General features: G+C 42.8%; 1 protein-coding gene across 1 annotated transcript in view; it reads left to right on the top strand.

Annotated features, from left to right (window-relative positions):
- Positions 1-14,141, top strand: part of xylt1 (xylosyltransferase I) — a 98,543-nt gene that overhangs the window by 49,844 nt on the left and 34,558 nt on the right. Inside the window, exons 2-4 of the mRNA XM_061769753.1 lie at positions 2,407-2,974; positions 8,103-8,275; positions 10,309-10,511. Of these exons, the coding sequence (XP_061625737.1) occupies positions 2,407-2,974; positions 8,103-8,275; positions 10,309-10,511 (944 nt within the window). The remainder of the gene's footprint in view (positions 1-2,406; positions 2,975-8,102; positions 8,276-10,308; positions 10,512-14,141) is intronic.

The raw sequence follows: 14,141 nt of genomic DNA, 5'->3' as shown, positions 1-14,141 counted from the left end.
TACCTCCTACTTAAAAATAATGCACTCCAATTGGGCCTCGCCATGATTAATCAACAATGAATTTCAAACAATAAATTACATTTTTAAAAATAAAAACAAATCAATCTATTAATATGCCCATCCAACATTTATTTGCATTATATAAAAACATTGTGATTCAAAGTAGTAGCATCTGGGCAAGATGCATGTACCGCATCATGAATGCACCCAGATTTTGTTATTGAAATTTAAAAAAACAATTTTTTTTTATACATCTGCAAACAATTAGTTACTAACAATGCTTAGATCAACCCTCTAAAGTATTCTCCTCTCGGGTCTGGATTTCTTTGTAAGGTGATCAGTATACGAGGCAGCTGTTACATGAGGGATTACCAGCTTCTGTCATTCACACAACATGATCTTTTAAACTGGAATGGTGAAGAAAGAAAAGGCACGCACGGGGGAGGGAGTTGGGAAGGCAAAAGCAGTGGTTGTGACAGGAAGAAGAGAACTGAAATAATATTGGATAGAGGAAAAGAGGTGTGAGATGTGAAAATGGGTTGAAAAAGGGGATGGGACGTAGAGGAGAAGAGCAGAGGGGATGGATCCTGTTTGCGTGAAGAAATGTGTGAAAAAAGGACTGGAGCGAGTGAAGAAGAAAAGAAAGGCGGGAGATGACAGGTAGAAGCTCGAAGGTGTTTTGGATTGTGAAATGTCTGCAGGAAAAGCAGCTTAAGCGGAGCCTCTTTTTATTCATTATTACTTCTACAAAGAAGGTTATTTTTCCAATCCTTTTTGTGGAAGGCCGGGCCACAACTTCAATATACCCCATTAAATTTGTGTGGAAGGAGTGGATCCAGGTTTTTTTTTTTTTAATAACTAATGCATAAATTGTAACATTTATGTACGTAGGTCGGCATGGTGAACGACTGGTTAGCACAACTACCTCACAGTTCTGGGGACCGGGGTTCAAATCCAGGCCCCGCCTGTGTGGAGTTTGCATGTTCTCCACGTGCCTGCGTGGGTTTTCTCCGGGCACTCCGGTTCCCTCCCACATCCCAAAAACATCCGTGGTAGGTTGATTGAAGTCTCTAAATTGCCCGTCGGTGTGAATGTGAGTGCGAATGATTGTTTGTTTCTATGTGCCCTGCGATTGGCTGGTGACCGGTTCAGGGAGTACCCCGCCTCCCGCCCGAAGATAGCTGGGATAGGCTCCAGCAGCCCGCGACCCTAGTGAGGATAAGTGGAAAGTAAATTGATGGATGGATGTACGTAGGTGTACAATTCGGTGCTGTTAGACTTCAGGATTCTTTGGCCTACTGTTTGTACTGTTCAAGTTGCTTCACAATGTGAGTGTGAAAGTGTGTCACCTGTGTAATTGTGCACATAGAAGGTGCTTACATTGAGGAAAGGTTGATGACAATGGGTCTTGCTTCAGGGGTAGAAAGACATTTCCATCCTGAGTTGCTAACTTAAATAGCAGCTACTTCACTTCCCTTGTGTTTCAACTCTCCTCTTTCCATTGTGTTGTACAATCGCGCCGTTCTCCCCCACCTCTTTTGGTGCCTCTTTTCTGTGTCTTGTAAATGCTGAAGCACATCAGGGAGCCTTGTTTTTGTGAGCTCTATCTTTCCCCAGCTGCTGTTTGTTGTTCCGCCTCCCCAACTCCCTATTTTCTCCCACTACCTCTCCCCATGTGTCTCGCAAGGTGTGCAACAGTGGCATGGCAGCAAGGCAGTTTCCTTTATTTTCCGTTTGATGCATGGCGGCACATTTTGCTGCAACAGGCCAGTAGAACTCAACCCTGGTGTCAGCACTCCTTCGCCTCACAATCCCCACTTTTGCTCATTACCCTTTTTGCTCCTTTTGCACTCTTCTTCCACTTTCAGCTTGTTCTGCGAGAAAGATAAATTGTTTGTTCAGTCAGACACACACATACATCCTTGTCACATGCCACACCACAGTTTCTTCTTATTCTGTGGCTCCAAGTGAAAGGAATTGTACACATGCATGCACACACACGCTCAAGCATTAACACCCACACAAACTCACAGTCATACTCGCCCCTTTATCCCCTTTGGTTAATCTGTTTACGGTGAGCCGGGGCCATTTGAGGGAGAATTTAATTGAAACCGGGCTAATCTGATGATGGCACGGAGCGACAGAGCCCTCACAGTCCCGCGTCACCTCCAATGGAGTTACACCTTGTAGTCCTCCCACTCAATACCTCAATACTTAATTTCATGCCACACAGTTCAGTGCGTTTTTGCCCACTCAAACATGCCACAATGATTGTTAAAGCAAAATATGATATGCACTACGCGCACTCGCTTCTGGTCTTGTTTTTCTTAATAGCGTGGGTCTCCTTTATCATCCCTCACCATTTAACAAGCATCTGTCTCTTTCTCTTCTCTCCCTTCTTTGCAGGATGGATACTACTCCCATCGGCCAAAGGAGAAAAGCAGAGTGGACAGCAACAATGAGAACTCTGTACCAAAAGACTTTGATAACATAGACAATAGTAACTTTGGTGCACGCTCGCAGCCGCATCGGCAGACCGTCGGGGCCACCAGCAGGGGGCAGCAGCGAGAGCATCTGCAGGAGAAGGCTCGTGGCCAACAGCACATCTGGCGTGACAACTCTCCCAACCTGGTTCGCAGCTCCAATGAAGTGCTACCTTTAAGCCACCAGCCACTGGCAGTCGCCAACAACTCACGCCCTGGTGGTCAAGTTGTGGGCACAGGAGGGCCACGGCATCGTGCCTCACAGGCCCAGCACAGGCATCAGCACCCACACAGAAAGCAGGCGACTACAGCGCCCCTGGAGGTGACCTACGATCAACCACCCAAGTGTGAAATCAGTGGGAAGGAAGCCATCTCAGCTCTATCCAGGGCCAAGAGCAAGGACTGCAGGCAGCAGATCGCAGAAGTCTACTGCAGACACAAGGAGGGCCAGTTAATGCCTGAAAAGGTCACTCGCTCCTGCCCCTTAGAGGGTGAGTGCATGGGAAATATTTATATTTTGTATTCATGAAAATTTAATTTCTTGAGATTTATTAGAATATACACAGTACACTGTATGAACACACACCCACACTGTGATACACACCAACTCTTTTCTCACGAGTATGTTTCAAACTGGTTTAAAAAATATTGGATTTTTTTCAAAATAATTGCCCTTCCATCCATCCATTTCCTACCGCTTATCCGAGGTCGGGGGAAGTAGCTTTGGCAGGGACGCCCAGACTTCCCTCTCCCCAGCCACTTCATCCAGCTCTTCCGAATGCGTTCCCAGGCCAGCCGAGAGATGTAGTCTCTCCACCGTGTCCAGGGACGTCCCCAGGGTCTCCTTCCGGTGGGACGTGCCCGGAACACCTCACCAGGGAGGCGTCCGGGAGGCATCCGAATCAGATGCCCCAGCCACCTCATCTGGCTCCTCTCAATGTGGAGGAGCAGCCTTGCCACCAAGGAGCTTTTTAACCACATCAGTGACCTCAACCCCAGAGATAGGAGAGCCCGCCTCAGAGAACCCAGACTCTGCTTCCTCATGGGAAGGCGTGTCGGTGGATTTGAGGAGGTCTTCGAAGTATTCTCCCCACCGACTAACGTCCCGAGTCGAGGTCAGCAGCGCCCCATCCCCACTATACACAGTATTGATGGCGCACTGCTTCCCCCTCCTGAGACGCCGGATGGTGGACCAGAATTTCCTCGAAGCCGTCCGGAAGTCTTTCTCCATGGCCTCACCGAACTCCTCCCATGCCCGAGTTTTTGCTTCGGTGACCACCAAAGCTGCATTCCGCTTGGTCAGCCGGTACCCATCAGCTGCCTCAGGAGTCCCACAGGCCAAAAAGGCCCGATAGGACTCCTTCTTCAGCTTGACGGCATCCCTCATCGTTGGTGTCCACCAAGGGGTTCGGGGAGTGCCGCCACGACAGGCACCGACCACCTTACGGCCACAGCTCCGGTCGGCCGCCTCAGCAATGGAGGCAATGGAACATGGTCCACTCGGACTCGATGTCCCCCGCCTCCCCCGGAACATGAGCAAAGTTCTGTCGGAGGGGGGAGGTGGTGAGCCCATGGGAAGCAAAAACAATTGCCATCCTCATAAAATCCAAGAAAGTTTTTTTTTTCTTTTTTTAAACGTGTAATTGGTAATGCAGAAAATTGGGACATTGTTTGAATTCTCTCCAAATTGGTTTCCAATTTTCATTTGTTTGTCATCTCAAACTGGCAATGTAACAAAGTTCTTTCCTTTTCAAATATGAACACAGACACATATTCTCACTTTTTTTTTTTTTTTATACCTTCACTCCGGTTGTGAATCCTGCCAACAAAATCGGATGGTTACAACAAACAGGTGACAGAGAAGAACATAAATAGCATTTTAAATGTTTTACAGAAGTAGCAGCTGTCAGAACGGCTGGACCTTTTTCATAGATTCTATTAGTTTCTGTAAGTCTGCTGGAGACATGAACATCATTTGCTTCCCAAAATGTATTCTCTGCTGTTTTGATGATGGTGGGATGTACTGTCTTAAATCCAATATCACTCCAACTTGCTCCCGCTGAACCAGACTTGGGCAAAGTATGGCCTGTGGGCCAATCCGGTCCGTCCACTGTCTCTGACTTGCCCTCACAGTATTTGTATGATCACAATAAAACGTTCAATATGTAGTCCTTTTATTTTGAGAGAAGTACTTTTATTTTCATGTGCATGTGTGTTGCCCATACCGCTGAGACTTTTTCGATTCCTCCATCCAGCAACAATTTTTCAAAAAACGACTAGCGACAATGCCAAACGTGGGCAAATGTTGGCAACGTAACGGTGCAGTGAAGAGGGACAGTGTGATGAATCCTCATAATCATTTGGGAATCCCAACTAGGAATGGCTAACATTAGCACACTATAAATTGTAGGAAGATTGATGCACGCTGTAGACATGACAACAGAAAGAAATATTAGTTCGCTTAATCTGAAACAGTATTGGTGTCTACCTGATTATAATGCCAACATCCAGGCTTCAATATGGCAGCTGAGTCTACCATACACACTACCTGCATCTATAAACTCTAGTCCTTCATGCGTTTTCATGTTTCTTTCCATTCCCGTTGTCCCTCCAACTAAAAATGCTTCCAATGGACTAATGTAGCTGAAGGAAAGAATAGTACCCTCAATGGTCACCACTGGACTAAAATAATATACCACTGACATGGAAGCCAGATCACATTCAAGTGTATTGATGCTAGTCAGATTCAATCACCACAACTTTCTTGTTTGAGTGGCCATTCTCCAGTGAGGCGCGCACACGAGCCGTTGTATTTACAAAGATGGGGTTGGAATGAACACACCATGTCAGCAGGCCTTTGCTGTCCTTCTCGAACAAAAGAAGTCACAATGACATTGCAACTTTTGTACACTCTCCTTCCCAAGAGCAAGGGTATCATTTGTCTGTTCCAAGCTCTGTCTCACATAGCAACTCACCACCCCATTTAAACTGACGGTGTGAACAAATACACCAAGAAATAGAAAAAGCCTTTCCACTGGTGGCTGGCCTAATAACAACGCAACAGCTAAATTAAATCACTTGTCTGTCTTACTGTCCTTCTGCCTGCCAATGTCTTATCACTCCCTCTTCCCTCTATTCCCATCCCAATTCAAGTCCTAACCTTGTTAGCACAAAATTGTCAAATTTTATTTGATCAGTGTTGCGTCCTTGAAGCATTGGCTGGATTAGCAATTGCGTTAGATGTGATATTTCCATCATTGAATGCTGGAGGAACATGTTCTATCTCTTTGTCTAACATATACTAACTTGGCTAATGATAGTGTGTTTGGGTTGTGATGCTCCAGGGCTTGGCAGAGCATTTTGTTTATTAAAAAAAAAAAAAAAAAAAAAAAACATTAATATTGTTTCATGGGAACAGACCAAACAGCATCTGGGCAAAATTGTAAAATTGTAAAATTGTGGAGGATTTCATTGCCCCAGTGGGCACACGTTCTTCTGCACTGTAACTCACCTTTCTGTTTAGGTCAGGTGTTCTTAGACGATCTCTGAGTGTAGAGTCTCTATGTTGTCATTGGCTGGCATCTCTCTCACTGTTCTTGCAGTGATTGGTCCGTCCGTATGTCAATCATTTGAGGCAAACGTTCTGATTGAACAGTTCCTTCACAGTTTTTATTAGACCGTCAGTGATTTGAGTTAGCTTCAATTATGTGGCAGGAAGCAGGCTTTGGTGAACAACTGATTATTTTCACTGGATTTTAATTTGTGTGGATGAAATATAGAAAACCTAAGCGAACAGTAGGCCCAATAAAATTGTTCTGCTCATTCTGTTGCCAGTAAAACAGCTTCAGAGATGAAACAATTTCTAGTGCAAACCCTAGCCTGAGTTAGAATGTATGTATGTGCATATTAGAATTACAGTTAGAAAATGTGTTCATTACTGTTCATGACTGGCTTTGTTATTTTACTGATTTTTTTCACAGCAGTCATTTTGACATAGCAAAACAATAAATAGTAAGATTGCTAGAGTTAGCTGGATTACGCTAAAACAGGACATGAACCAAGAAACAATCAAGAAAGAACCGATTATATTTTGTTGAGGGTCTTAATAGGTGCAAATACAGAAATGTATATTTACTATTGGAGTAACTGGCATCATTGGACCCGTCCAACCCCCAGACTCAAAATGGCCCCGCCATCTGTTTGTCGTTCTAAACTGATGAACATACATTGATTTGGGGATTTAGTCCCACTTTTCCCACCTCACAAAAGCATTTAAAACTGATATTATGCAAGCTAATTGAGGACAAAAGAAGGGTGAAAGCAAATGAGATAAGTATTTTAAAAGATTTATTGCGAGAAGAAGAATGATGAAGACCCAGCTCAAGAGGAGAGATTGATTTTTTTTGTTTTTTTATTTTCCTGCTGTGCTGTCTATTTTGTATATTAGGTAAAAGTGACTCAGAGGGGATATCACAATTATTTAAAAAAAAGTGACAGCACAAATGAAGTTCTCACACATAGCAGTGCTCATTAATTCAGCTATCTCAGATGGCACACATTCAGAATCCTTTGTGAAACAACTGGCCCAATTATCCATGTGTGAAGCACACCAGTGAACCTTCTTAGCTGGCCAGTGATTAACATTATGTCTAAGACAAACCACAAATATTTCCCTCCTGGAATCTCTGAAGTAGAGTGAAGTGCAAGAAACAAGTCACAGGGAGTGTCAGGACGTACTGACAGTTCCTCATAATCAGGTTGTTAACGCTAGCCATCTTTGGACAGAATCCTGCTGAACATCTCTCCTTAAATGTAGAGAGTAGGAGGGAAGGCTTCTGATACCATTCCTTGTCACTTCGATACTTGCTGTTAAATCTGAGTAATTACATGGCCTGAGGGCCAGACACTGTGTGGCGTTGGGAGGGACAATTTTAGGAAACATGACCTCTAGGGATTAAACAGCTTCAGTATTCCTTCTCTGTCTTCACCAGAGACAGGCTCTAGGGAATCCAAATCCTAAATATTTTTTTATTTTGATAATGGCTTGACGGGCCGTGGCTGAGTCAGTATTTGCTTCCATTATTTTATCGTTTGTGTGAAATACATGTTGCCTTCCAGCAGTCGTACCTGAGAGAAACTATGGCACATTGTCCATTTGTGATGTATTCCTACTATACGCCAAAAGAAATCACAGAGACTTGTGTTTTCACTGTGTGAACTGTCTTTTAGTTTGCCCATCCTAACTGGTTCATTCTGATAAGCTGATAAGCCAGACACTTCCTTTTGGCATCACCTTTTAAGGCACCCATGTGAAAAAAACAGCTGTCCACCTTCTCATTTCAGACCCACTTACAATCACATCTGACAAAGAAGTGAATTGATATGCTAATCACTTACACAACCAATTAAAGTGTTCCATAGAACCCTTGTTGACTAATATTTGTGTTTATTTTATAAATCAATTACTGCATCCATCCAAATTATTCCTTATTACCATAATAACTGCGCATATAGTTGCTTGAAACCTTAACATCTTTGGTAAAAGGACATCAGTCGCATTTTGCAATATTAAAAAAAAGGTCTCTGAATAAAAACACTTGTCTTTTTTTGCCGGTACAGGGAAAGCCAATGCAGTCATCCAGTGGGATGAGGACTCTGCAGAGCGCTTCCCATCAAATCCTGTGCGAATAGCATTTGTCCTGGTGGTGCATGGACGCGCCTCCCGTCAGTTTCAGCGTCTCCTCAAAACCATCTACCACACGTCCCACTACTACTACATACACGTGGATCAGGTGAGCTCCAGTTAACATAATAACAACTGGAGTAAAGGTTTCACTGCAGACTTCCACTCAATTATTCACTTTTATAAAATTTAAATCATTATACTCGGCGGCATGGCGGACGACTGGTTAGCACATCTGCCTCACAGTTTTGAGGACCCAGGTTCAACTCCGGACTCCCTTTGTGGAGTTTGCATGTTCTCCCGGTGCCTGTGTGGGTTTTCTCCGGATACTCCGGTTTCCTCCCACATCCCAAAAACATGCACATTACCTGAAAAACTCTGGATTGCCTGTAGGTGTGAATGTGAGTGCAAATGGATGTTTGTTGAAATGTGCACTGTGATTTGGCTGGCGACCAGTTCAGCGTGTACCCCGCCTCTCGCCCAGAGTCAGCTGGGAAAGCTCCAGCTTGGCCGCGACTCTCGTGAGGATAAGCGCCACGGAAAATGGATGGATGGATCATTATTCTCTTCAGCTGTGGATGCTGCAAGAGGCATACACTGATTATGTAATATGCCATTAGTTTCCGCAATCTGGTCAATCTGTAATGCATTATCTCATATCATTAGCCTAGTAGCATAAATTGCCTATGTCAGTTTTAAATTACTGTTACCAGATCAATAAAAAAAATATATACCAATGTACTTGCTAAAACTTGGATTTTTTCTTGTTTTCCGAAAACGTTCAAAATAAATATGATTTGGGAAACTGCAATGACACATACAGTGGAACCTTGGTTTTCGTGATTAATCCATTCCAGAAAGTCTGAATAAAACCGAATTTTACAAAATTCAAAGCAATATTTCCCTTAGGAAATAATGTCAATCTAATTAATCTGTTCCAGACACCAAAAAATAGTAATACAAAGGTTTTGTAGAGACTAACTATAGATTTACATACAAAAACACTGAAATAATCATGAATGGTTAATGAAGTGGATAAAAGAACATTTAACATCACTTTTACCGTTATTGAATACCATTGATGGCATATACAGCGAGAAGGAGAGAGAGGGGACCCATGTTCCCAGTTCTTTCTTGACTTCTATAGTGTTTCTCGCCTCCTTTTTCAAATGGCTGGCAGTCTGACCTTTCTGTCGTATTATGTAAAAAGGTTTCAACAGAGGGCAAGGCATTGTCCACACTGCAAGCTTTTATTAACAACTCAAGGCAATAACAAGCCTCCTGGTCTGCTTGGCAACACTTGGACAAGTTGGGTACCAGTTCAGGTTCCCAGCCAATCGCAGGGCACATATAGACAAACAACCATTCAGACAATTTGGAGACTTCAATTAACCTACCATGCATATTTTGGGAAACTGAGAGGAAACCGGAGTACCCAGAAAAAAATCTACGCAGACACACTGAGAACATGCAAACGCCAGATCATCATCGGGCAGGAGGCGGGGTACACCCTGAACTGGTTGCCAGCCAATCGCAGAGCACATACAAACAAACACCATTCACACTCACATTCACACCTACGGGCAATTTAAAGTTGTCAATTAACCTACCACGCATGTTTTTGGGATGTGGGAGGAAACCGGAGTGCCCGGAGAAAACCCACGCAGGCATGGGGAGAACATGCAAACTCCACACAGGCAGGGCTGGGGATTGAACCCCGGTCCTCAGAACTGTGAGGCAGACGCTCTAACCAGTCGTCCACCGTGCCGCCACACTTACAGCAAATAGTCTGATCTTGTCGACTATGCTTCTCAACCAAGTAGTTGGAATGCTAAATGAGAGAGTCTCTATCTCGCAGATTCTTACCTAGCATAGCTAGGTCTAGAATGTATTCCTGCGATCAACAAGGGTTCACTGTAGTTTGATGAATACCTCTCAGACTTACTCGATCAAAACTGAGCAATATTGTCTTAATACTGGCAGAATTCTGCAATTAAGAAAGTTGTAGCATGTGGGGGTTCACTATAGATTGGTTTTAAACTAATTGTTCAGCTGATATGCATAACACATTCATAATCCATCAACTTTTTAGTGAATTGCTGTCAATAATGTTTGAAATGAAATATTTATTCTTTGTTGCAGCGCTCCAACTACCTCCATCGGCAGGTAAAAGCCTTGGCTGCTCAATATCCCAACGTGAGGGTGACACCATGGCGCATGGCCACCATCTGGGGGGGTGCTAGTCTCCTGACCATGTACCTTCGAAGTATGGCCGACCTGTTGTCTATGAGGGACTGGAGCTGGGATTTCTTCATCAACCTCAGTGCTGCTGACTACCCCATCAGGTAAAAGAGGGAGACATCACAGCATCATCTGTAATCTTGGGGGTGGGCAATTGGGTCAAGAAAGGCGATGAGGAAAGTCTGTGTGTGTGTGTGTGTGTGTGTGTGTGTGTGTGTGTGTGTGTGTGTGTGTGTGTGTGTGTGTGTGTGTGTGTGTGTGTGTGTGTGTGTGTGTGTGTGTGTGTGTGTGTGTGTGTGTGTGTGTGTGTGTGTGTGTGTGTGTGTGTGTGTGTGTGTGTGTGTGTGTGTGTGTGTGTGTGTGTGTGTGTGTGTGCGTGTGTGCGTGCGCGCGTGATGGTAGTACAGTCCGTAAGGACTTGGGCTTTGGAGTCGCAGGACATGAGATCAAGTCCTGTTATGGCCAAAAATGAATAAATTGCAAACTACCATTAAGGAACACCAATAAGTATAATATATATATATATATTTTTTAATGTGTGTAAAGCTGTGCATAGGATATTGGACTATTTTAAAGAAGGCAGGAACCAGGACTGCTCAACAATATGGGGTCTCTCAGTCCATATGGCAAGAATCCGATTTGCACGGGACTGGGCTTCTGTGGTTAACTGTGAGCTTTGAATAAAGAGTCTTTCACTCTAAAACAAACAGATCAATGAAATAAAACGTCTGCTTCTCAAATGCTTTACCTTCACACCTTCTATTCTAGGTCTTTGTTTCCTTGCTTGTTCTCCATTCACTGGGTTACATGGTGACCTGATTACAATTTAATTGCCCAGGGTCAATACATATTGACTTTCTCTGCATGCTGTGTACTGGATGGTGCAAAAACCTGATCTCAATTTTGAAAGTGTTTCTTTAAAGAGGCTGTAGAGGGTAATTAAAGGCCACAAAGCTCATGTGAACTGGACATGATGTCACCAAAGTAGACTTGAGAAGATTTTGGGGGGTAAATTCCTTTATGTGAGTTTATTGTCCTTCTGGGAGTTCAGGCTCTGCTGCATTTCTGAAGAAGCCATGCAGCAGCTAATTAAAATGCTTCTACAAGGGAAGAGTTATCGCTATTGCACAGCCAGATGTCCACCAGTTGGATTTAGACACGATGTTATAATGGACAAAGGGATGTAGGATCTGATGTCTTCCAAACTACAACCGAGTAATTGAATTTGTTCTGACAAGTTTAATGTTCTTGCTCCCATACTATTGATGAATGCTGCTGACATGCTGTCAATATGTTTCTGCAGCATGTCTGAGTTTGTCTTCTTGCATCACTGCATGCTTGCAAATTCATCCTGTCTCTGCAAGATTAAATGTATTCGCCAGTGTGCCAAGGCACTGTTTTGCTCGTATTTTGCATCCTTATTTGCATAAGGGTGATGGAGTTGGAAAAATAGCTGACAGTGGAGATTTTAAGACCCATCTGTTGGGAAATGAAACGATTGATGGAGCAAAAGAGGGAATTGAGATGCAGAAATGACAGGGAGAAAAGAGGGAGTGAGATCAAGCATGGGGAAATACATATTTTGGATCCTTACAATTCTGAAATACAGTATGTAAATTTGTGTCTTCTGTCATTGCAGAGCAAGTGTATTTGTAACAGCTTGGATTTGACCATGTCGACAGGCATATCTGGTCCTTTTAGTCTATTATTTTGCCGTAATAAAGTGTGATGAAGTGTCTGGAGAGTTTTATGAGATAATGAGTTTTGTGTTTCTTCGATGAATGTGCCAGACCTCCAATGGGGGGGGACATACCCCTGTTCTTGACTTGCATCTATTCATGTTAAACAACCAAGTAACGGCAGGGGCATATTCTATCCTCATTTGATCTGAACACGTAGTTACATTGGTATCTTACATTCCCTGGCTAAACCTGGCAGCTGTAAATATACTTAACTAAATACACGGGCTGGCAATGTGCGCCTGAGTGCCTGCATTCAGGACAAACGGCCACACACAAATTGTTGTATTTTTTTTTTGTGGATCGGGAGCACACGTGACAAAAGACTAAAAGAAAACTGATTGACAGGCTGTAAAAATACACTCTTCTTCTGCAATTGTTAAGCATTGTTATTAAATATATGCTGTTGTTTTGTTCATTTTCCTAAATCAGTGTGAATTACAGTGAACAAAATATTTTTTATCTTAAACAATGACATTAGATTCTATAATATTGTAGATTTTGTTGAACAAACCTGGACTATTCTGTGCTTTTCATCAGTTGCGAGATCCTTCTTGAATAATTTTGCCTTTAATTAAGCTCATCTTTGAAACGAAGGATCAAATCTAAATCAGTGATTCACAACCATGGTTGTGTGCCATGAAAAATCCTGAGTGCAGCAGGAAATTATCCAATTTGACTTAATTTGTCAGAAAGATGGATGGATAATTACACAAATCTTGGTTTATCTGTTTTTACCAGTGACGTATAGTGACGGAAAAACAACTGAACGCTCTTCTATGAGATGGCAGAAGGTACAATAAACCTGGGTATCCACCACAAATTGAGTTCAAGTCATGGCTTTCTGCGAGTATATCAGCCTTTGTGACACTTATGTTCTGTGTCCAGATTTCATACTGTGGGAGTACATTTGTGAGTAAGTTTATACAAGATCATAATTATTTCAGTATTTGTACTTTTTGTAAAAAAAAATTTGGGGGGGTATGCCGTGGGTTAATTGTTAACGGTTGAGAAACACTGTTATAAATAGACAGATGAAACAACATAATTGTGCAAAAACACCCGCAGAAAAACTAAAACTTGGTTTATTCAACTTAAACCCAACATACATAGTAATTTGTAACAGTGTTTGCACAGCCGTCTATTCTATTCATCCAATATCTTTAAATCCTGGGTCCTGTTTTAGTTTAAATCAGTATTACAGAAAATTGGTTGCCAGTCTTTCCATTGTGACCGTAAAGGATTGGCAAGAATCCGAACGGGTGGAGTGGCAGAGGGTGGTCTTTCCTGCACTGGCCTGTCCTGACTACTGCTGTTGTTATCAGTGGGATGGGAGACAAGCATTATTTCCCCTCTAATTCCCTGATAATGTCTGTCCTGCCGCATGGCTGCCTCTCAAAGGCAAACACGGAGCCACTCACACCAATGGGGGGACTGTGTGTGTATGTGTGTGCATGTCCAGAGAGGCCAAAGGAGAGTTACACACATGCTTTTGTCAGAGAGCAGGACCCTCTTTCCCAGCTTTTATCTTCTACGCAGTATCCTTGTGCTTACCTTTTTCGCTTGTAAGCCCCTTTCATTTACTTTACAGCCGTGTTTAAAATAATTGAGCTTTGTGAGATAACCGTAGGATCCTCGTCTTTAATTTTGTGACCCACACGTTAATATTATTGTGAGTATGTTTTTTTGGGGATATGATAGGCCATTGATGAATTTTATAAATAAGACCAGCAAAACTAAGTTAAAATTATAATTTGTTTTGTTAAATTCTAATTTTTTTGCCATTTCTTATGACAGAAAATGTGATGCTGGTCAAATGTGTTTGAGTGTCTAGTAACAACCCGTTAACTATAACATTGCACTATACCACCCTGGGATCATATACTTCTAAAAAGGGCACATCATGAATTGAACATGACCATGGAAGTGAATTGGTGGCATTATGATGAAGTTTAATTGGCTATGATATTGGAAAAACTGCACAATTTCGATGTA

Source organism: Phyllopteryx taeniolatus, chromosome 4 (genome assembly GCF_024500385.1).
Source record: "Phyllopteryx taeniolatus isolate TA_2022b chromosome 4, UOR_Ptae_1.2, whole genome shotgun sequence".
NCBI lineage: Eukaryota > Metazoa > Chordata > Actinopteri > Syngnathiformes > Syngnathidae > Phyllopteryx > Phyllopteryx taeniolatus.
The sequence above is the reverse complement of the archived record's forward strand: the minus strand, read 5'-3'. Positions and strand labels throughout refer to the sequence as shown.